General features: G+C 40.6%; 1 protein-coding gene across 2 annotated transcripts in view; it reads right to left on the minus strand.

Annotated features, from left to right (window-relative positions):
* Window positions 1-25,981, minus strand: part of RNF150 (ring finger protein 150) — a 793,014-nt gene that overhangs the window by 45,380 nt on the left and 721,653 nt on the right. Inside the window, exon 1 of one of the 2 annotated variants that reach the window (XM_053703696.1) lies at window positions 11,602-11,677. Coding sequence is in view for 1 of the 2 variants with exons in the window: in XM_053703697.1 (XP_053559672.1) it covers window positions 11,590-11,708 (119 nt within the window). In the remaining variant the exon portion in view is untranslated. Of the gene's footprint in view, window positions 1-9,505; window positions 11,709-25,981 lie in introns of those variants that run through there. The other variant, XM_053703697.1, reaches the window with a different exon arrangement.

Genomic DNA, 25,981 nt, shown 5'->3' on the forward strand with positions numbered 1-25,981 from the left:
CATAAGTTATCACACATATATATATATATATAATGAAACGATCTTACCAGAATCAACGCCGTGGAACAGGAACAGGTTAGTAGCGTCGCTCCTGACATGGACTTGAGAGAATAAAAGCAGGCAGCGAAACTCGTCAACGCTAATTGCTTAAGGAGCTGTTAATATGAGTCAGGATCTCCGGATTCTAACTTTCACCCATGCTCTCACTGAGAGGCTGACAGGACTACTTAAAACTCCAGTCTCATTGTGAAGAGTACTACCCCCCATAAGAGACTACTCCGAATCTTCCGACACTTCTCTGCCAACCTCCTGTGACGAAAGGCAAAGAATGACTGGGGGATGAGGGAAGTGGGGGAGGTATTTAAGCCTTTGGCTGGGGTGTCTTTGCTTCCTCCTGGTGGCCAGGTTCTTATTTCCCACAAGTGATGAATGAAGCAGTGGACTCTCCTCCCTTTTAGATGGAAAAATAAAAATGGAAGAAGTTTATTTTAGCGTTTTTGGGGTGGTAAAAAGGTTACAACAATATATGGGATGTTCATGCTTTATGGGATAGTCTTTGGCTTTAAATAAAACACGTCTTTCACGTGTTAAGATTTAAGGCTATACAAATATATATAAATATATATAAATTCCCTAAGTTTCTATAAATCTTCAATATAACATTTCTAATTAATTCATGGTAGAACCCACTGTGCAAAGTGGCTGGGTGTACGTACAACTCCTAACAGCAGTGCCAATGGCCATATTGCTACATTACAAAATATAATCACTGACTTGTGATCATTTTGCAAATAAAGGGTTATGTTTAAAATATGCATTTTATAAGGGTCATTTTACAATTTACCTGATCCCCAACTTACATCATGAACCTGTATGACTACATAGTGACTTGTATTTAATTGCTAAGTCACAACAGCGCTATTTATGTTTTTAATAGCAAATGTCTCAATTTAAATCTAATGATCTATCACAAATTAACAGCACAAATGATGCATAATCAGTGCTGTTTAAAGTATTTGCTTTTGGGACCTATTATCTAAGTAAAGGCAGCAAAGGCCAATCAATGCGTATGGGATTGTTTTCAGCTTTGGAGCATATGGAATAGGTTAGAAAAATATAAAAAAAAAAGTAATGTTGGGCAGAAAATAAATACATAAAACAAAATGTAAAAATGCACGGCCATGGTATGCAGAGTGCACATTATTCTGTGATGGTAATAATAGTACCAATAAAAATCAGCAGGACCTCTTTGTGGATGGCACTGTCCTAAGGATGTGAATAAAAGGCAGTGGGGCATATGTATCAAGCTCCGAATGGAGCTTGATGCCCCGTGTTTCTGGCGAGCCTGCAGGCTCGCCAGAAACAGCAGTTATGAAGCAGCGGTCACAAAGACCGCTGCTCCATAACCTGTCCGCCTGCTCTGAGCAGTCGGACAGACATCACCGGAAATCAACCCGATCGAGTACGATCGGGTTGATTGACACCTCCCTGCTGGCGGCCCATTGGCCGCGAGTCTGCAGGGGGCGGCGTTGCACCAGCAGCTCTTGTGAGCTGCTGGTGCAATGCTGAATTCGGTGAGCGTATTGCTTGCCGTATTCAGCGAGGTTTGTTGGACCTGATCCGCACTGTCAACATACCTTGATAACTAGAGGCCAGTGCATTAAGAGGAATAAAGACAAATATGCAGTTTGTCATTACAATTCATACAACCATACCATTCATACTCACTTATTCATTAACGTTCTACACTCAGGCTTTCTGACATTCTTTGGTTTGCATACACAAGAGAAGAGGTTTCTGAACTTCTAAATTCTGAATCACAGGGACAAACAGATAAGGAAAAAAGTAGCCTATATGTAACATAATGTCTCTATTAATGAGAACTGTTCTTCTTTCTGAATATGTCATTGCATCCTCTCACAATGATCTCCTCCTGTCATTCTTGAGTATGTCGGGGAAAGATTGCACAATATAAAATGTGGGAGTAAAATTCTCTGTGCTTGAAATGTATTAGCAATCAGCAGAGCTTTACCCTTGCAGAATGCCAGAGGAGATGCTTGTAGGCAGTGTTTTCCATTGCCTGGTTACAAATCTACATTTTTATATGCTTATTATTAATGACAAAGTACTCTGCATTATTTAATCAATTTATTCAGTGAGCTACTGTGAACAGTGCGTCTCTGATGTATGCCCTTCATAATATTTTCACTAAAGCAGGATCTAATTATTTGACACAAGCTAATTAATATATGGTTTTACATATCGTATAAGAGCATTCGAAAAACGGCAGCTTGTTTCTCACGAGCACTGTGGGGATTATTAAACTACTGCCCAAGAGTAAACACTAGTAAATATGATAGTCCTGCTTAAAAACCAAAAAGAACAGTGTGCTAATAAATGTTTGCCACATCAATTTTAACATATCTGCAGCCATTTAAGAAAAAGGTTATTTTTTCCAACCACTACACTACAGTGAATTGTAGTAAGGCCAGTTTCTGCTACACTTCTTTAGACACTTGTTTTTACCTAATAGAAACCTGTTCTTACAGAAAAAAATATCAAGATTGCAGGCGGACAAATTCTGAAGTAGAGAACCTGTCTGTCTGCAATTGCCACTTGCAATGCAGCATCGAGTTGCAAAATGCACCATTGTATAAGAGCTCTTTTGTGAAATGCCGTCCCCTGCTCTGCGCACAAAGAGGACACGTCAATCACCCTGAAGTGAGGAACAGGGTCATTTATCTCAATATCCCAAAGTTGGTGAAGAGGCTAAAAAGTTCCTGCTTATTAAATTAGCGATTACAGGTTTACTCATGCCTCAAAATCTGTGAATGGAGCTTGATATATTTTCCGCTTTGTATCACGTGTAGTGAATCATCTAAAGTAAGGCTCTTTCTAACACCACAAACAGGTCAGATTTTAGGTATTTCCTTCCTGCAGGTGATCAGCAGCTTTATCACTGGGACTAACTCACCTATTACTGGGCAGTTACTTTTCCAGTAAATATAACTAATTAACAATGCATTTTATGCTATATTAATGTATTGAGGTGAAATGCCTAGTTATGGAACTGCACAAAATCCAACATTGAATATAGATGATACCAATAAACAAAAGAGACTGTGACTACAACACATGCAGAGTGTCACAACACAGGTTCAATAGTGTAAAACAGAAGAGTTAGTATAAAGGAAAGAGCCTTTACAGAATACTTACTAAACCATTGAGGTTGCCATTTTCTAAAACTGTTGGCACTGCGAGCAAATAAGGGCACTGCATGGAGTGACAAGTTGGATAAAGGTTCCCTGCAGTGGCTACAACATTGGCATCATATCATAGGCCTAGATTTAGAGTTCGGCGGTAAAAGGGCTGTTAACGCTCCGCGGGTTTTTTTCTGGCCGCACCATAAATTTAACTCTGGTATCGAGAGTTCAAACAAATGCTGCGTTAGGCTCCAAAAAAGGAGCGTAGAGCATTTTTACCGCAAATGCAACTCTCGATACCAGAGTTGCTTACGGACGCGGCCGGCATCAAAAACGTGCTCGTGCACGATTCTCCCATAGGAAACAATGGGGCTGTTTGAGCTGAAAAAAAACCTAACACCTGCAAAAAAGCAGCGTTCAGCTCCTAACGCAGCCCCATTGTTTCCTATGGGGAAACACTTCCTACGTCTGCACCTAACACTCTAACATGTACCCCGAGTCTAAACACCCCTAGCCTTACACTTATTAACCCCTAATCTGCCGCCCCCGCTATCGCTGACCCCTGCATTACACTTTTAACCCCTAATCTGCCGCTCCGTAAACCGCCGCCACCTACGTTATCCCTATGTACCCCTAATCTGCTGCCCTAACATCGCCGACCCCTATGTTATATTTATTAACCCCTAATCTGCCCCCCACAACGTCGCCGACACCTACCTACACTTATTAACCCCTAATCTGCCGAGCGGACCTGAGCGCTACTATAATAAAGTTATTAACCCCTAATCCGCCTCACTAACCCTATCATAAATAGTATTAACCCCTAATCTGCCCTCCCTAACATCGCCGACACCTACCTTCAATTATTAACCCCTAATCTGCCGACCGGAGCTCACCGCTATTCTAATAAATGTATTAACCCCTAAAGCTAAGTCTAACCCTAACACTAACACCCCCCTAAGTTAAATATAATTTTTATCTAACGAAATAAATTAACTCTTATTAAATAAATAATTCCTATTTAAAGCTAAATACTTACCTGTAAAATACATCCTAATATAGCTACAATATAAATTATAATTATATTATAGCTATTTTAGGATTAATATTTATTTTACAGGCAACTTTGTAATTATTTTAACCAGGTACAATAGCTATTAAATAGTTAAGAACTATTTAATAGTTACCTAGTTAAAATAATTACAAATTTACCTGTAAAATAAATCCTAACCTAAGATATAATTAAACCTAACACTACCCTATCAATAAAATAATTAAATAAACTACCTACAATTACCTACAATTAACCTAACACTACACTATCAATAAATTAATTAAACACAATTGCTACAAATAAATAAAATTAAATAAACTAGCTAAAGTACAAAAAATAAAAAAGAACTAAGTTACAGAAAATAATAAAATATTTACAAACATAAGAAAAATATTACAACAATTTTAAACTAATTACACCTACTCTAAGCCCCCTAATAAAATAACAAAGCCCCCCAAAATAAAAAATTCCCTACCCTATTCTAAAATACAAATATTACAAGCTCTTTTACCTTACCAGCCCTGAACAGGGCCCTTTGCGGGGCATGCCCCAAGAATTTCAGCTCTTTTGCCTGTAAAAAAAAACATACAATACCCCCCCCCCCAACATTACAACCCACCACCCACATACCCCTAATCTAACACAAACCCCCCTTAAATAAACCTAACACTACCCCCCTGATGATCTTCCTACCTTGTCTTCACCATGCCAGGTTCACCGATCCGTCCTGGCTCCAAGATCTTCATCCAACCCAAGCGGGGGCTAGACATCCACTGAAGAAGTCCAGAAGAGGGTCCAAAGTCTTCCTCCTATCCGGCAAGAAGAGGACATCCGGACCGGCAAACATCTTCTCCAAGCGGCATCTTCTATCTTCTTCCATCCGATGACGACCGGCTCCATCTTGAAGACCTCCAGCGCGGATCCATCCTCTTCTTCCGACGACTAGACGACGAATGACGGTTCCTTTAAGGGACGTCATCCAAGATGGCGTCCCTCGAATTCCGATTGGCTGATAGGATTCTATCAGCCAATCGGAATTAAGGTAGGAATTTTCTGATTGGCTGATGGAATCAGCCAATCAGAATATAGTTCAATCCGATTGGCTGATCCAATCAGCCAATCAGATTGAGCTCGCATTCTATTGGCTGATCGGAACAGCCAATAGAATGCGAGCTCAATCTGATTGGCTGATTGGATCAGCCAATCGGATTGAACTATATTCTGATTGGCTGATTCCATCAGCCAATCAGAAAATTCCTACCTTAATTCCGATTGGCTGATAGAATCCTATCAGCCAATCGGAATTCGAGGGACGCCATCTTGGATGACGTCCCTTAAAGGAACCGTCATTCGTCGTCTAGTCGTCGGAAGTAGAGGATGGATCCGCGCTGGAGGTCTTCAAGATGGAGCCGGTCGTCATCGGATGGAAGAAGATAGAAGATGCCGCTTGGAGAAGATGTTTGCCGGTCCGGATGTCCTCTTCTTGCCGGATAGGAGGAAGACTTTGGACCCTCTTCTGGACTTCTTCAGTGGATGTCTAGCCCCCGCTTGGGTTGGATGAAGATCTTGGAGCCAGGACGGATCGGTGAACCTGGCATGGTGAAGACAAGGTAGGAAGATCATCAGGGGGGTAGTGTTAGGTTTATTTAAGGGGGGTTTGTGTTAGATTAGGGGTATGTGGGTGGTGGGTTGTAATGTTGGGGGGGGGGTATTGTATGTTTTTTTTTACAGGCAAAAGAGCTGAAATTCTTGGGGCATGCCCCGCAAAGGGCCCTGTTCAGGGCTGGTAAGGTAAAAGAGCTTGTAATATTTGTATTTTAGAATAGGGTAGGGAATTTTTTATTTTGGGGGGCTTTGTTATTTTATTAGGGGGCTTAGAGTAGGTGTAATTAGTTTAAAATTGTTGTAATATTTTTCTTATGTTTGTAAATATTTTATTATTTTCTGTAACTTAGTTCTTTTTTATTTTTTGTACTTTAGATAGTTTATTTAATTTTATTTATTTGTAGCAATTGTGTTTAATTAATTTATTGATAGTGTAGTGTTAGGTTAATTGTAGGTAGTTTATTTAATTATTTTATTGATAGGGTAGTGTTAGGTTTAATTATATCTTAGGTTAGGATTTATTTTACAGGTAAATTTGTAATTATTTTAACTAGGTAACTATTAAATAGTTCTTAACTATTTAATAGCTATTGTACCTGGTTAAAATAATTACAAAGTTGCCTGTAAAATAAATATTAATCCTAAAATAGCTATAATATAATTATAATTTATATTGTAGCTATATTAGGATGTATTTTACAGGTAAGTATTTAGCTTTAAATAGGAATTATTTATTTAATAAGAGTTAATTTATTTCGTTAGATAAAAATTATATTTAACTTAGGGGGGTGTTAGTGTTAGGGTTAGACTTAGCTTTAGGGGTTAATACATTTATTAGAATAGCGGTGAGCTCCGGTCGGCAGATTAGGGGTTAATAATTGAAGGTAGGTGTCGGCGATGTTAGGGAGGGCAGATTAGGGGTTAATACTATTTATGATAGGGTTAGTGAGGCGGATTAGGGGTTAATAACTTTATTATAGTAGCGCTCAGGTCCGCTCGGCAGATTAGGGGTTAATAAGTGTAGGTAGGTGTCGGCGACGTTGTGGGGGGCAGATTAGGGGTTAATAAATATAACATAGGGGTCGGCGATGTTAGGGGTAGCAGATTAGGGGTACATAGGGATAACGTAGGTGGCGGCGATTTGCGGTCGGAAGATTAGGGGTTAATTATTTTAAGTAGCTTGCGGCGACGTTGTGGGGGGCAAGTTAGGGGTTAATAGATATAATACAGGGGTCGGCGGTGTTAGGGGCAGCAGATTAGGGGTACATAAGTATAACGTAGGTGGCGGTCGGCAGATTAGGGGTTAAAAATTTTAATCGAGTGGCGGCGATGTGGGGGGACCTCGGTTTAGGGGTACATAGGTAGTTTATGGGTGTTAGTGTACTTTAGGGTACAGTAGTTAAGAGCTTTATAAACCGGCGTTAGCCAGAAAGCTCTTAACTCCTGCTATTTTCAGGCGGCTGGAATCTTGTCGTTAGAGCTCTAACGCTCACTGCAGAAACGACTCTAAATACCAGCGTTAGAAAGATCCCATTGAAAAGATAGGCTACGCAAATGGCGTAGGGGGATCTGCGGTATGGAAAAGTCGCGGCTGAAAAGTGAGCGTTAGACCCTTTAATCACTGACTCCAAATACCAGCGGGCGCCCAAAACCAGCGTTAGGAGCCTCTAACGCTGGTTTTGACGGCTACCGCCGAACTCTAAATCTAGGCCATAGTGTTTTAAATGTATCTTGTGAACTCCACCAGCCACTGTTTGCCTTCATTATATTAAACTACCTACATGAACATCCTGGTAAGTTGATATATTATATACATTTAAAAATAAATACATCTGTAGTCAATTCATTGAGATCGGGGCTGGAAACCACTGCTATATAGTAACCACTGCATACACTAGCCACTGTTATACAGCAACCACTGGCATTCAGTAGTCACTGGCGTACAGCAACCACTGGCATTAAGCAAGCACTCACATACAGTAGTCACTGGCGTACAGCAACCACTGGCATACAGTAGTCACTGGCATTCAGCAACCACTGGCATACAGTAGTCACTGGCATACAGTAGTCACTGGCATTCAGCAACCACTGGCATACAGTAGTCACTGGCATTCAGCAACCACTGGCATACAGTAGTCACTGGCATTCAGCAACCACTCACATACAGTAGCCACTGGAATAGAGCAACCACTCACATACAGTAGCCACTGGAATAGAGCAACCACTCACATACAGTAGCCACTGGAATAGAGCAACCACTGTCATACAGTAGTCACTGGCATACAGCACCCATTGGCATACAGTAGCCACTGGCATACAGCAAGTACTCACATACAGTAGCCACTGGAATAAAGCAACCACTGGCATTAAGCAAGCACTCACATACAGTAGCCACTGGAATAGAGCAACCACTGGCATTAAGCAAGCACTCACATACAGTAGCCACTGGAATAAAGCAACCACTGGCATACAGTAGTCACTTGCACACAGTGGTTACTGGCATACAGCATCAACTTGCACACAGTGGTTACAGGCATACAGCAGCCACTTGCACACAGTGGTTACTGGCATACAGCATCCACTTGCACACAGTGGTTACTGGCATACAGCATCAACTTGCACACAGTGGTTACTGGTATACAGCATCAACTTGCACACAGTGGTTACTGGCATACAGCATCCACTTGCACACAGTGGTTACTGGCATACAGCAGCCACTTGCAAACAGTGGTTACAGGCAAACAGCATCCACTTGCACACAGTGGTTACTGGTATACAGCAACCACTGGCATACAGCAACCACTGGCATACTGCAACCACTGGCATACAGCAACCACTGGCATACAGCGACAACTGGCATACAGCAACCACTGGTATACAGTAGTCATGGCATACAGCAACCACTGGTATACAGTAGTCACTGGCATACAACAACCACTGGTATACAGTAGTCATGGCATACAACAACCACTGGTATACAGTAGTCACTGGCATACAACAACCACTGGTATACAGTAGTCATGGCATACAACAACCACTGGTATACAGTAGTCATGGCATACAACAACCACTGGTATACAGTAGTCACTGGCATACAACAACCACTGGTATACAGTAGTCATGGCATACAACAACCACTGGTATACAGTAGTCATGGCATACAACAACCACTGGTATACAGTAGTCATGGCATACAGCCTCCACTGGTATACAGTAGTCACTGGCATACAGCAGCCACTGGCATACAGTAAATATGCAAACCCAAACGGGTTAGTGGAAACCTTAGTCCCAATCTGCAGCAATTCACATGTTGGAGTAATTAGTGTTTTGGTCATTTCTTACACTGGCAGCAATGTCACATGTAAAACATACACATCTGTCTTTAAAAGCCAAAAGAAGGTCTATGGTTTTTTTTTATTCAGGTAAAGACCACTTTGCCTTATGATATATATAGAGATGTTTCTAACCTTGTTTATGACATTTCTAAACCTACTAGATCAATGGTTGCTTTAAAGACTCTTTTTTGTAGCTGGCAAAATGATCACTAGAAATAATAAGTATATAACCTGCAGTGTGCCAGACATTATGTTGCAATTACTCTATTCCTACCCCTATACTGCATATAAGATACTCCATTTCCTCCTCTGCGTTGCAAACTTTATTGGGTCACGTGCCCCCTTCACCGCTTCCTAAATACAAAATCTTTCATTGCAGTGCTGTAGGTAAGAATCCTGATTTAGTGAATGACACAGCTTGTGTGTTATATTCTACATCACCCAATGTTAAACATGAACGCTGTAGTTGCTTCAGTTCTGTATTACACTTTGAGGGCTTCTCTCCAATAAGCAGCTTTACACATTGTCTCTGTGTTTAGTGATCTGAGCTCATAGCATTTCAGAACAGATTGAAGTTGAGAAATACCTTAATATAGACCGGATCTAGTTTTTAAATAAATCAAAAGACTCTCCAGTGACACGAATCTCTATTTTACTCTGCAGCCCTAATTCATTTAGCACTGGACCTTGAGATTTTCCTGACTTTTTACTCAGTACAGGACATTGTTTAAAAAAAAAAAACTGAAAAAGCCATGAAGTGCAGTAAAAGTTGGATGGAAATATTGTGAATCACCAGATACGTACTCTAGTCAGAACCTCCCAAAGCACGGTGCCCAATGTAATACAGTGGACTGAATAATTTAAATAAAAAACATACAAAGAGCATATATACTACTTATTATAAAGAAAGTGTCATTAATACAGTGGAGGTTGCAAAGTCACTAGAATTTCACTAAAGGGACATTGTACTCAAGTTTTACATGCTCAAAATACTATTTGCTGGGAAAAATAAAAGCTGATAAAAAAATACATTGATAATAATATAGCAGTATACGTTGTGTATGTTCTACTAATGCTCTTTGGCAGAGTAGGGCAATTCCCACAGCTCTATTGGCTGAGAGGGACACACCTCTGCCAAGCTGACACAAAAACCTTAGTTTATTCAGGGAAGCAACATAACATTTTGGGGGGGAAAAAATCAAACAAACAAATACATTTTGAAATGCTCTTTTTTTTAGATGGAACAGTGAAAACAATGACTATAGTGTCCTTTAATTAAAAGTTTAAAGTGGCTACATAGGTAACACTTTATCTTCATGAAAGTTACTTGTAACCAATATGCCTTCCGTCTGTGAGCAGGTAAACACGTTCTCCTAAATCTGCATTTCTTTACATTGCACAATATGTCCCTGTAAATTGAAAAGGCTAAAATAATTGAATGCATAATGACAAATAATATGGTGGAGCTGTCACACCTACTTATATTTCCCATATCCAAAGTACCACTGATTTTTTTTTTGGATTAAAAACTCAATAGCTCCACTCTCTATTTAAAGAAAAATAATAAAAATAATAGTTAAAAAGACTTTCATGTTTTTATAGTGCCAGCACAAATACTGTATAAATCTTTAGAAATTGAGTCCTGAATATGCTGAAAAACAATGTGCATTGTTGATTACCAACCCTGTGCCAGCACATTTGCCGTAGCTGCTAAAGTATAGGGAGGCAGAGAGTGGAACGCTGATAATATGCACATGTTCCTCCGTTTCCTTCCTAGTCTGAGAACCCTTTTGTAATGTAAAGTAAACAGATAGCAATTTAATCAAGTAGCTAACATTCTTTATGCTTACAAAGCCAGAGATCACATGTAGCTGGCATGGACCTTCCTTCTCAAGTGCTTTTGGGTACTTGCCCATCCTGTAATCTTCGCATTCTTCAGATAAGAACAGGGTATTTGGCTGAACCCATCATGATTTCTTCCTGTTTACTTGGCAGATTAGCAGACTCTGATGGTTATGAAATGGGTACATTTAAAAAAATATATATATATTTCTTATCACTGAAAAGAAAAAGCATCAAAGATCTTGCTAGAGTTTCATATCTACCTTCCACAAGAGGGGAAACCTGCAGGTCTTGCGTACATGAGGAAAAAAGGAGGTCTCTGTCCTCATATCAACACAATCGAAAAATCCAACGGGAAGAAACTGTGCTGAACATAGCAGGCTTCTGGCGCTATTGCTTTTCATGATCATCCCAGAATGGAGTGCACTGGAGATACATGGTGGTGGTGATTTGTTTTTACGTATTTTGTGTGGGATAAGTCCAAACTCCAGGAGAGCCGATCTCTCCTTCATCTATTAACGCTCTTACACTTAGCAGCTTAACATTCTGTTCATGATTTTACCTCTTCACAGTCCTGGTCAGTAGAGAGATCAACATCTGAAAGTCCTACTTCTACTGCCATAATCAGAGAGATATCGGAGTCGCTGCTGACTGCTGGGTCTTGCTCACCTGTAAAATAAGAGGCAAAATACTCATGAACATGTTTGTTTGTGCTACCACTGTTAAGTCTGTTATACCAATGTCAAAGATTTATGACTATTATCCAGTACATCTTGTGTCATAGGGAAAATAATATAGTGCAAAATGTACTGTTTTCTAAATTTCACAACTTTAAAGTGAATGACACAAGTCTGCATCCCTTTTGCTCCACTGGTTATTCTGTGTTACAAAGCTGTAGAATAGGGATGTATTTCATAAATATAATAAAAAGAAATGCAAGAGTTTACATTTCCCTTCAAATGCAGAAATAATTCTTGGTTTCAGTTCTGTCATAACAGAAATTCAATGTGAGCACCCTCCCAATGGGCTGCAAGAAAGCTGAAATAAAAAATTACCGCACCACCTTACAAGAAGTTCTTTATTTCACAACATACTATTTTTCCCCTCCTTAAAGGGACAGCAAAGTCAAAATTAAACTGAAATTAGAGATTTTTTTTTTACAGTACACTCTCTTTGCTATGTTTTTTTTTTTTTTAAACAGCTTTATTGTATGAAAATCCAGTTACAGCACGCACACATCTCATAAAAAGTTCCATTACACAGTGTAGACAAGGAGTACATACAAGGTTTTGCTGTCACATTTCACATACATATAAACATAAAACAAAAATTAAACCATAACAGGTAACAAAATAGATAACATTGTCAGAATGATACAAATGCATCTGCCTTCGTTTACAGTGTTAATAAGGCACCAGTAACTGCCTCAACCTGCTAGATCGCCCAATTTTTCCCAATCAGGGTCTTTAAGCTATTACTGGCTATAAATAATAAGTTCCTTTTGTGTACAGGTAATTTACTAGGAGTGATATAATCGGGTCAAGTGGAAGTATCAGTTCCAGCATGTTTGTGGTCTCTTTTGTTATCATCTCCCACACCGTTACCAGCGTGAGGCAGGTCCACCAGATGTGTGTCATGTCACCTGGGGACGCGCCACATCTCCAGCATCTCTCACTACTGGTTGGATACATTTTATGGATTTTGGATGGGGTAAGGTACCATCTTTGAACAATTTTGAGATTAATTTCTATTAATCTACTAGAAGCTGAGACCTTAGTTATGATGGACTACATGCGCGTCCTATCCCTGTGTGTCAGTTCTGTATTGAGTTCCTTTTCCCAAATATCTATATAGTGTGGAATGTTTGATGTCGCTTGTAAAATGGAGTAGGTAAGTGTAAGGGTTTTCTTAATGGGGGTTGGAGATTTACACAACACCTCAAATTGGGTTAGTAGGTGTAAGAGATTTTTCCTGTCGCTGTGTTTTTGGAAATAAGAATGGCATTGTCTTAGTATATACGAGTCATTGAACATGGATTACCCAACGTCAGTCAATTCTCTTGGGGAATAAAGTTTTTGGTCATTTCCCAAATAAAATATTATCAGCGCACAGTGATTTTTCAAGGATTGGGAATCCCTTAGTAACCCGACCCCTGTGGTAAAGTCAACATTGTCAGACAGTGGAGTCATAGGAGAAAATCTGGAGGATACGTGTGGATGTTCTATAAGGACTCTATCCCATGTCTTAATTGTCTCTGAGATAATTGTACTTTGTGCAATACTTATTGGTAACGTGGTGCGTCTTTGCCTGCACAGCGCCCCCAAATGCCTCCTATCGGATAGATTGTGGTCCAGTTTTACCCAAGCCTTGTGTTCGTAACTAGTAAACCAGTCCACCACCCTCTGCCTGAAAATCGCTTTTTTGTGAGATTGGGGACCCCAAGCCCCCCATTTTTAATATGTAAGCACAAGTTTTTTGTTGATTCTGGCTTTGCGCTTTTCCCAGATAGTCCAATATAATTGGCTAGATTACGAGTTTTGCGTTATGAGCTATGCGGTGCTAACGTGCAGTTTTTTTCTCACCGCTCACTTACCTGAAGCGCTGGTATTACAGGTTTTTACAAACCCAGCGTTAAAAGGCAAGAAGTGAGCGTAGAGCAAAATTTTGCTCCACACTACGCTCCAATACCAGCGCTGCTTAAGTCAGCGGTGAGCTGGTCGTACGCGCTTGTGCACAATTTCCCCATAGACATCAATGGGGAGAGCTGGCTGGGGAAAAAGTCTAACACCTGCCAAAAAGCAGCGTAAAGCTCAGTAACACAGCCCTATTGATTCCTATGGGGAAACACATTTTATGTTTACACCTAACATGAACCCAGAGTCTAAACACCCCTAATCTTACACTTATTAACCCTAATCTGCCATCCCCGACATCGCCGCCACCTACATTATTCTTATTAACCCCTAATCTGCCACTCCGGACACCGCCGCCACCTACATTATACTTATTAACCCCTAATCTGCTGCCTCCAACATCGCTGACACCTACATTATATTTATTAACCCCTAATCTCCCGCCCCCAATGTCGCTGCAACCTACCTACACTTATTAACCCCTAATCTGCCGCCCTCAACGTCGCTGCCACTATATTAAATGTATTAATCCCTAAATCTAAGTCTAACCCTAACACCCCCTAACTTAAATATAATTTAAATAAATCTAAATAAAATTACTATAATTAACTACATTATTCCTATTTAAAACTAAATACTGCCCTATAAAATAAACCCTAAGCTAGCTACAATATAACTAATAGTTACATTGTATCTAGCTTAGGGTTTATTTTTATTTTATTTTTACTTGCCTGAGTTTGTATTTATTTTAACTAGGTAGAATAGTTACTAAATAGTTATTAACTATTTAATAACTACCTAGCTAAAATAAATACAAATTGACCTGTAAAATAAAACCTAACCTAAGTTACAGTAACACCTAGTGGTGTGTTGGGTTAATAAACTATGCGCTTTGGGGGTAAAAGCTAGGGAGTCTAAAAGAAGTAATCTCAAAAACTTCAAAATGTAGGTAGATACTGGGAAAGGATAAGACTCTTAAGCGCTACTGCTTAATTACCCAATAAGGAAAGTTAGTCTTACTATGTAATTGGAATCAATTAATTCTATTTATTTGAGAAATATAAATAAAAAACATAATTTATGCTTACCTGATAAATGTATTTCTCTTGTAGTGTGTTCAGTCCACGGGTCATCCATTACATATGGGATATATTCTCCTTCCCAACAGGAAGTTGCAAGAGGATCACCCAAGCAGAGCTGCTATATAGCTCCTCCCCTCACATGTCATATCCAGTCATTCGACCGAAACAAGACGAGAAAGGAGAAACTATAGGGTGCAGTGGTGACTGGAGTTATAATTTAAAATCTAGAACCTGCCTCAAAAAAGACAGGGCGGGCCGTGGACTGAACACACTACAAGAGAAATAAATTTATCAGGTAAGCATAAATTATGTTTTCTCTTGTTAAGTGTGTTCAGTCCACGGGTCATCCATTACTTATGGGATACCAATACCAAAGCTAAAGTACACGGATGATGGGAGGGACAAGGCAGGAACTTTAAACAGAAGGAACCACTGCCTATAGAACCTTTCTCCCAAAAACAGCCTCCGAAGAAGCAAAAGTATCAAATTTGTAAAATTTGGAAAAAGTATGAAGACCAAGTTGCAGCCTTGCAAATCTGTTCAACAGAGGCCTCATTCTTAAAGGCCCAAGTGGAAGCCACAGCTCTAGTGGAATGAGCTGTAATTCGTTCAGGAGGCTGCTGACCAGCAGTCTCATAGGCTAAACGTATTATGCTACGAAGCCAAAAAGAGAGAGAGGTAGCCGAAGCCTTTTGACCTCTCCTCTGTCCAGAGTAAACGACAAAGAAGAAGTTTGCCGAAAATCTTTAGTTGCCTGTAAGTAAAACTTCAGGGCACGGACTACGTCTAGATTATGCAAAAGACGTTCCTTCTTTGAAGAAGGATTAGGACATAATGATGGAACAACAATCTCTTGATTGATATTCCTGTTAGAAACAACCTTAGGTAAAAACCCAGGTTTAGTACGCAGGACTACCTTGTCTGAATGAAAGATCAGATAAGGGGAATCACAATGTAAGGCAGATAACTCAGAGACTCTTCGAGCCGAGGAAATAGCCATCAAAAACAGAACTTTCCAAGATAAAAGTTTAATATCAATGGAATGAAGGGGTTCAAACGGAACACCCTGCAGAACTTTAAGAACCAAGTTTAAGCTCCAAGGAGGAGCAACAGTTTTAAATACAGGTTTAATTCTAGCCAAAGCCTGACAAAAAGCCTGGACGTCTGGATTGTCTGCCAGACGCTTGTGTAAAAGAATAGACAGAGCAGAAATCTGTCCCTTTAGTGAACTAGCGGATAAGCCCTTTTCTAAACCCTCTTGTAGAAAGGACAATATCCTAGGAATCCTAACCTTACTCCATGAGTAACTCTTGGATTCACACCAATATAAATATTTACGCCATATCTTATGGTAAATTTTTCCGGTAACAGGTTTCCGAGCCTGTATTAATGTATCAATAACCGAATCCGAAAACCCACGCTTTGATAGAATCAAGCGTTCAATTTCCAAGCAGTCAGCCTCAGAAAAATTAGGTTTGGATGGTTGAAAGGACCCTGAATTAGAAGGCCCTGCCTCAGGGGTAGAGAACATGGTGGACAGGACATGTCCACTAGGTCTGCATACCAGGTCCTGCGTGGCCACGCAGGCGCTATCAGAATCACAGATGCTCTCTCCTGTTTGATCCTGGCAATCAGTCGAGGTAGCAACGGAAAAGGTGGAAACACATAAGCTATGTTGAAAACCCAAGGGGCTGCTAGTGCATCTACCAGCACCGCTCCCGGGTCCCTAGACCTGGATCCGTAACAAGGAAGCTTGGCGTTCTGGCAAGATGCCATGAGATCCAGATCCGGTTTGCCCCAACGATGAACCAGTTGAGCAAATACCTCTGGGTGAAGTTCCCACTCCCCCGGATGAAAAGTCTGGCGACTTAGAAAATCCGCCTCCCAGTTCTCCACGCCTGGGATGTAGATCGCTGACAGGTGGCAAGAGTGAGACTCTGCCCAGCGAATTATCTTCGAGACTTCCAACATCGCTAGGGAACTCCTGGTTCCCCCTTGATGATTGATGTAAGCCACAGTCGTGATGTTGTCCGACTGAAATCTGATGAACCTCAGTGTTGCTAACTGAGGCCAAGCTAGAAGAGCATTGAATATTGCTCTTAATTCTAGAATGTTTATTGGGAGGAGTTTCTCCTCCTGAGTCCACGATCCCTGAGCCTTCAGGGAATTCCAGACTGCTCCCCAGCTTAGTAGGCTGGCATCTGTTGTTACAATCGTCCAATCTGGTCTGCGAAAGGTCATTCCTTTGGACAGATGAACCCGAGACAACCACCAGAGAAGAGAATCTCTGGTCTCCTGGTCCAGATTTAGCAAAGGGGACAGATCTGAGTAATCCTCGTTCCATTGACTTAGCATGCATAGTTGCAGCGGTCTGAGATGCAGGCGCGCAAATGGCACTATGTCCATTGCCGTGACCATTAAGCCGATTACTTCCATGCACTGAGCTACTGATGGGCTTGGAATGGAGTGAAGGACACGGCAAGCATTGAGAATCTTTGATAACCTGGACTCCGTCAGGTAAATCTTCATCTCTACAGAATCTATAAGAGTCCCTAGAAAAGGAACCCTTGTGAGTGGTAACAGAGAACTCTTTTCCACGTTCACTTTCCACCCATGCGACCTCAGAAATGCTAGAACTATCTCTGTATGAGACTTTGCATTTTGAAAACTTGACGCTTGTATCAGAATGTCGTCTAGGTACGGAGCCACCGCTATGCCTCGTGGTCTTAGTACCGCCAGAAGTGAGCCCAGAACCTTCGTAAAAATTCTCGGGGTCGTAGCTAACCCGAAGGGAAGAGCTACAAACTGGTAATGCCTGTCTAGAAAAGCAAACCTTAGGTACCGATAATGATCTTTGTGAATCGGTATGTGAAGGTAGGCATCCTTTAAGTCCACTGTGGTCATATATTGACCCTCTTGGATCATGGGTAGGATGGTCCGAATGGTTTCCATCTTGAACGATGGAACCCTTAGGAATTTGTTTAAGATTTTTAAGTCTAAGATTGGTCTGAATGTTCCCTCTTTTTTGGGAACCACAAACAGATTTGAGTAAAACCCTTGCCCTTGTTCCGTTCGCGGAACTGGGTGGATCACTCCCATCACTAAGAGGTCTTGTACACATTGTAGAAATGCCTCTTTCTTTACTAGGTTTGTTGATAACCTTGACAGATGAAACCTCCCTTGTGGAGGAGAAGTTTTGAAATCCAGAAGGTATCCCTGAGATACAATCTCCAACGTCCAGGGATCCTGTACATCTCTTGCCCAAGCCTGGGCGAAGAGAGAAAGTCTGCCCCCCACTAGATCCGTCTCCGGAGAGGGGGCCCTGTCTTCATGCTGTCTTAGGGGCGGAAGTAGGCTTTCTGGCCTGCTTGCCCTTGTTCCATGACTGGTTGCCTTTCCAACCCTGTCTGTAACGAGCAGTAGTTCCTTCCTGTTTTGGAGCGGAGGAAGTTGATGCTGCTCCTGCCTTGAAGTTACGAAAGGCACGAAAATTAGACTGTTTGGCCTTTGATTTGGCCCTGTCCTGAGGAAGGGTGTGGCCCTTACCTCCTGTAATGTCAGCAATAATTTCCTTCAAGCCGGGCCCGAATAAGGTCTGCCCTTTGAAGGGAATGTTAAGTAGTTTAGACTTAGAACGCCTGTATGGCGAATCCGGAATTTTTAGCCGTAAGTTTGGTTAAATGCACTACGGCATCTGAAACAAACGCATTAGCTAGTTTAAGCGTTCTAACTTTGCTCAAAGTCTCATCCAATGGTGCTGTGCGAATCGCCTCTTCCAGAGACTCAAACCAGAATGCCGCTGCAGCCGTGACAGGCGCAATGCATGCAAGAGGCTGCAATATAAAACCTTGTTGAACAAACATTTTCTTAAGGTAACCCTCTAATTTTTTATCCATTGGATCTGAGAAAGCACAGCTATCCTCCACCGGGATAGTGGTACGCTTGGCTAAAGTAGAAACTGCTCCATCCACCTTAGGGACCGTCTGCCATAAGTCTCGTGTGGTGGCGTCTATAGGGAACATTTTTCTAAATATCGGAGGAGGGGAAAAAAGGCACACCGGGTCTATCCCACTCCTTACTAATAATTTCTGTAAGCCTTTTTGGTATAGGAAAAACGTCAGTACACACCGGTACCGCATAGTATCTATCCAACCTACATAATTTCTCTGGGATTGCCACCGTGTCGCAATCATTCAGAGCCGCTAACACCTCCCCTAGTAACACGCGGAGGTTCTCAAGCTTAAATTTAAAATTTGAAATTTCTGAATCCGGTCTCCCCGGATCAGAACCGTCACCGACAGAATGAAGCTCACCGTCCTCATGTTCTGCAAATTGTGACGCAGTATCAGACATGGCTCTCGTGTCATCAGCGTGCTCTGTCCTTAACCCAGAGCTATCGCGCTTGCCTCTTAATTCGGGCATATTGTATAATACTTCTTTCATAACATTAGCCATATCATGTAAAGTGATTTGTAAGGGCCTTGATGTACTTGGCGCCTCAATCTTACGCATCTCCCGAGCGGGAGACGAAGGTACTGACACGTGAGGAGAGTTAGACGGCATAACTTCCCCCTCGTCGTCTGGTGATAATTTCTTTATCGGTACAGATTGACTTTTATTCAAAGTAATATCAATACAATTGGTACACATATTTCTATTGGGCTCCACATCGGCTTTTGAACACAATGAACAAGCAGATACCTCTGTATCAGACATGTCTAAACAGACTTAGCAATGAAGCTAGCAAGCTTGGAAATCACTCTCAATAAGTTTACAAGCAATTATAAAAAACGCTGCAGCGCTTTTAAAAAACACAGTTGAATTACAAAGAAAACTAATTCAGTTATAGACAAACAATTCTTAACGAGAAGTGTATTAATTAGCAGAGGATTGCACCCATTAGCAAAAGGATGATTAACCCCTCAAAACCCAAAAACGGATATCAAATTAAGATTTAACGTTTTAATCACAGTCAAACACACTGTCACAGATCTGCTGTGACTGATTACCTCCCTCAAAAACGAATTTTGCAGACCCCTTAGCTCTCTAGAGATGTCCTGGATCAAGGAGGAAGAAACAGAAAGACTGTGCTAGAATTTTAACTGCGCAACAAGGCGCTAAAACAAGGTCCCTCCCACTCATATTACAACAGTGGGAGACCTGATATAACGGTTTCTATGCCGAAAAATAAGTTAGCCATGTGGAAAAAAATCATACCCAAAAGATTTATCACCAAAGTACCTCACAAACCGAATAACATGCCAGTAAACGTTTTAAAAACAACATTTTCAATGTCATGTAAAGTTATCACTAAGCCTGCTACCAGTCGCTTCCACTGCAGATAAGGCTTAAACATTATTTCAGTATTAACAGTATTTTCTCAGTCAAATTCTAGTCCCTAGAAAATAACTCAACTGCGCATACATTTATCAGCCTGATACCAGTCGCTACTACTGCATTTAAGGCTGTACTTACATCATATGGGTAACAGCAGTATTTTCTTAGTCAATTCCATTCTCAGAAAATAATGTACTGCACATACCTCATTTGCGGGGGACCCCGCATGCTATTCCCCTCTTTCTGAAGTTACCCTACTCCTCAGAATGTCGAGAACAGCCAGCGGATCTTAGTTACGTCTGCTAAGATCATAGAAAAACGCAGGCAGATTCTTCTCCAAATACTGCCTGAGATACAAAAAAACGGCACACTCCGGTGTCATTTTAAAATAACAAACTTTTGATTGAAGAATAATTAAGTAAAACTCCAACTCCTCTCGCGACCTCCTTCTTTGTTGAGGGTTGCAAGAGAATGACTGGATATGACATGTGAGGGGAGGAGCTATATAGCAGCTCTGCTTGGGTGATCCTCTTGCAACTTCCTGTTGGGAAGGAGAATATATCCCATAAGTAATGGATGACCCGTGGACTGAACACACTTAACAAGAGAAATACATACAGTCAAATATAAAAGTTTGAATAAAAATATGCAGTCTAAATAACTGTTTGTTATAACAAATCAAATTGGTTGGCCAACCGAGAAATATGAATGAAATAAAATAATATGCTATAATCTTATAGATCTAGATATACTGTACAAACAAGTGTATATATTTGAATATATTTGAACCTAGGTAAAGATTTGATTGCAGATATTTTTTATGGATCTGATATGGGCGACTTATAATATAATATAATATGGTGTCCACAAAGAATATTTGCAATATTAGTTGGTATTAGCAATATTAATTTGAGTGTATTTGCACTTTAACATTTAAAAATTTCGTCAATAATAGCAGAGTAAGTAAAATATATACAAATCCTAAAAAATAATAACAAAATAAAATGATTCAGTAAAATAGTTGGTACGTTTTAAAAGGTGAAAGTCTTTTTGTAGAGATCATAGGAGTAACAATAGATTGCTTTAAGCGTTGGTGTTATGTCCTCCGTAAGGGTTTATGTGTGGGCGTGTCACAGAAAAAGTTTTTTTATAATCGGTAAATATGTTGTAAGGTACTGCTTCGTGGCTAGAAGAATCTGCCCTCACATTCACTTCCATAGTGGGTACAGGTATTTTTTGTCTTACCAGTTGTAAGGATAATAGTTTCTGGTATTAAGTCAATCTTCGGTGTGGTTGGTGTGGATCAGAATCCGGGATTACTGCTGCGGGTGTCTTAGCAGTTTTGATGCGTCTTGTTGGTCTGTCTTCGTTGTTATGGTTATTATGTTAATCCTTCATCCTGTGTGCTGTTTGTACACACTGTGTACTAGGGGTGGAGTGGATGCTGGGGTAACTGTGATCGTATGTTGTTACTGTTAATACTTACCATAACAACGAAGACAGACCAACAAGACACATCAAAACTGCTAAGACACCCGCAGCAGTAATCCCGGATTCTGATCCACACCAACCACACCGAAGATTGACTTTATTCCAGAAACTATTATCGCAAAACAGCTGGTAAGACAAAAAATACCTGTACCCACTAAGGAAGTGAATGTGAGGGGCAGATTGTTCTAGCCACGAAGCAGTACCTTACAACATATTTACCGATTATAAAAAACTTTTTCTGTGACACGCCCACACATAAACCCTTACGGAGGACATAACAGCAACGCTTAAAGCAATCTATTGTTACTCCTACGATCTCTACAAAAAGACTTTCACCTTTTAAAACGTACCAACTATTTTACTGAATAATTTTATTTTATGTTATTATTTTTTAGGATTTGTATATATTTTACTTACGCTGCTATTATTGACGAAATTTTTAAATGTTAAAGTGCAAATACTCTCAAATGAATATTGCTAATACCAACTAATATTGCAAATATTCTTTGTGGACACCATATTATATTATATTATAAGTCGCCCATATCAGATCCATAAAAAATATCTGCAATCAAATCTTTACCTAGGTTCAAATATATTCAAATATATACACTTGTTTGTACAGTATATCTAGATCTATAAGATTATAGCATTTTATTTTATTTCATTCATAATTCTCGGTTGGCCAACCAATTTGATTTGTTATAACAAACAGTTATTTAGACTGCATCTTTTTATTCAAACTTTTATATTTGACTGTATGTATTTATATTTATATTTCTCAAATAAATAGAATTCATTGATTCCAATTACATAGTAAGACTATCTTTCCTTATCGGGTAATTAAGCAGTAGCGCTTAAGAGTCTTATCCTTTCCCAGTATCTACAAATTACCTACATTAAATAGAATTAAATTAAATTAGCTAAATCACAAAAAAAACAAAACACTAAATTACAGAAAATAAAAAACAAATTACAGATCTTTAAACTAATTACACTTAATCTAATAGCCCTATCAAAATAAAAAAGCCCCCCCAGGGGCGGAGCCGGCCGGGAAAGAACATGGCCGCAACTAACTGAAGCTCCGGCTACATCCACTTGATATAAGCACAGCTAAGGGGGCTAAAGTATAATATGTGGACATGAAATAGCGTGTCATAACCTCTACAACAGGGGGACTAGTGTGGAGACCGAAAGCAGCCACATAATCGGCGGAGAAACCCAAACTACATCGGTTCCTAGCAGAGGCCTCTCGGAAATACCCACGTGGCGAGCAGCCTCTCATGGTTCAAGAAAGACTGACAACTTGGAACGGACAGAGCAGTGCACTTACGAAGATACCCTCAAACACCGGCTCTCAGGATAGTGATTGCTGCCGCCAGCCGGATTACTGTCACGACGCCACAGAACCCGATACAGGGAACGAGCCGCATGGTAACGCAGGTACAGAAACAGCTCTGTCGTAAACAGGAGAGAGCAGCAGCGACACCAAAAACTCAGTAAGTCGAACTCCCTAACTTCATATTAATCTATTAGCTTCATATGCAAAGAGAGAGGCCCTGCACACTGAACGAGCTACTAGTTAAAGGGACATAAATCAAAACCACACAATACAGACGGAGCTAGTCGTCACACGCATAAGAAACTAGGCCCTGGGGATATAATCTCTGCAGAGACACATCAATACTATACTCTAAGGGAAATATAGAAGAAAGGGCCGAGAACTTTAAAGAAAAGACATCGTAAGGGCCCCCGCTAAGGTCAACATTATTGCTAACACTTTATGTTAATATCGCCATATGGCTACCAGAAAACAGAAGCCTGACAAGCAGCTGAAAACTACAACCCCAGGTGGGGGGAAATTAAATGCATTCTTTAAGCCATTTGATAATGTAACTGCACTTTCTGTGGAAACTGCACAATTAGACATGTCAGATCTCACGGATCACGCTACTGACCACACACCTATAACACGGGCAGACCTTACTTTATTACCCACTAAAGATGACCTAAACACATTTATGACTCATGTCAGCAAGGCAATAAAGGACGGTTTAGCTGAAGTAAAGAGAGATGTTAATGCACTGGGCCACAGAGTATTGCATTTGGAGGAGCAAGCAGAGGAATACACCAGAACCACTGATGACATGACTATAGCACTGCAACAACAGAACACAACAATATTGCAACTGCAATCCCAAGTCGAAGACCTTGATAATAGAGGCAGACGCCAAAACCTGAGAATTAGGGGAGTGCCAGAGGAAATTACACCACCACAAATTCCATCATATTTACAAAACCTTTTCAAATTTCTACTAGGCCTAGGCAAAGATGACATGATATCTTTGGATAGAGCACACCGTGCCCTTAGGCCCAAACCATCGCCATCGGCACCCCCTAGAGATATAATATTATGTTGCCACAAGTTTGCAGATAAGGAAAGAATCATGCTGGCGGCAAGGAAAAGTTCCCCACTCAGATTCGGGGAGGACTCTCTACAGATCTTCTCAGATTTGAGCCCACTAACATTAGCAAAGAGGAAGGAAGCGAGATACCTTACATTGCATTTAACAGACTTAAATATACCCTACAGATGGGGCTTCCCCTTTGCTATAAAAGTCATTAAGGACAATAAAACCTACACATACAAAGACCCTGAAGATCTAGAATCATTCTGCCAACAGCTTGATATACCGCAACCCAAGTTGCCTTCAATAAAAGATCTCATCACGGACAAACCTTCACAAAAGAAAACCCCGAAAAATAATCAACAGTCAGACTGGTCAACAGTACCGAAGAGAAGAAGAAACAACACCACAGCTTCACAGGCCCAATCGGAAGCTGACTCTGAACCAACATGAAGGGAGTACTTTAATTTCTTTTATATGTGACTTCCACGGGATATAACTTCCCATTAGAGTTCTGAACAAAGACTGTAGTGGGAATGTCCACTCAAAACTTAAAGACTCTAGTATTTAACACAAAGCCCCAATAGACTGCCTAGCGACTTGCGGAGATCTCCCCCTTCTCCGCCTCCTTAACCCTATACCCCCCCTCCGATATATAAGCTAGCCCCCATGATCACAACAAGTATCTTAACATGATATCAAGAATGGATAGGCATAATAGATGCCTTTCTCCCCCTACTACTCTTTTCTCCCATCCCCTCTCAATGGAAATAAGGAAATCCATTCCCCTAACCCCCCATTATCGTGCCCCCCCCTTAACTGCACGATGATAGTACATAGTACTCTACGACACTTGGAATGTTATTGTTATTGTAGTTCGATACTTTTACCACTGTTGATTTGTTTACATGTTTTGCATATTTATTTCAGTTTTGGAACCACCATCCACTCTTTCTCTTTTTTCTGTGTCACTCTCGGAGAATGGAAAACAGCCCTCTCATCTACAAATCTCCTTCATTTTTACTTACGCTGTGCTAGTATAGTATTACAACCCAAGCTACGGATGATCCTCTTGAAGGTAAGATCACAATGTTCACTAATACACATACTCCAACATGGCTGACCCAGTAGTAAACATTATATCGCAGAACGTGAAGGGCCTCAATTCACCTACGAAGAGAGCGATTGCACTGCGCAGCTTAGCTAAGCATAAAAATGCAATTATATTCTTACAGGAGACACACTTCATAAGAGAGTCAGAACCTAAATTCCACTCAAAAGAATACACAGCAAGTTATTACAGCTCAAATAAAGTTAAAAAAAACGGGGTATGTACAACAGGTTTACTGTTCCACCAACCTGTGACGTTAGTAAATGCTTATGCCCCCAATGGCAAGAAAGCCCAATTCTTCCAGACACTACAGACCCTAGTAGTAGAAAACAAAACCGGTACCCTCATTTTAGGAGGAGATTTAAACATCGCTCTAAACCCTACACTGGACGCCTCCTCTCACAGACCGACAGCTCAAACACGACCTCCTAATATAGTATACAAATTCCTAACGCATTTAGGCTTACTTGATACATGGAGATTAAAACACCCGTCACAACGCAACTACACCTTTTTTTCCTTCCCCTGGTCAGTGTACACTAGAATCGATTATATCTTCATAGATAGAAACCATCTCTCTTTACTTAAAAACGCAGACATCCAGCCAACCCCTTGGTCAGATCACTCTCAAGTCAGCGCCCAACTACAATGGCCCGATCACCCAACGACCCCCTATATTTGGAGAATGGACGACTCGTTACTACATCAACCAGACACAACTGACGCTTTGGCAGCCTCACTAAAGGAATACTTTAGTATCAACGCTACACCAGACACTTCTCCACACACGTTATGGGAAGCTCACAAAGCGGTAATCAGAGGCCATTGCATTAAACATACTTCCTATAGGAAGAAGAAGTACAACCAGACAATAGATGCC

Source organism: Bombina bombina, chromosome 2 (assembly GCF_027579735.1).
Source record: "Bombina bombina isolate aBomBom1 chromosome 2, aBomBom1.pri, whole genome shotgun sequence".
Lineage (NCBI taxonomy): Eukaryota > Metazoa > Chordata > Amphibia > Anura > Bombinatoridae > Bombina > Bombina bombina.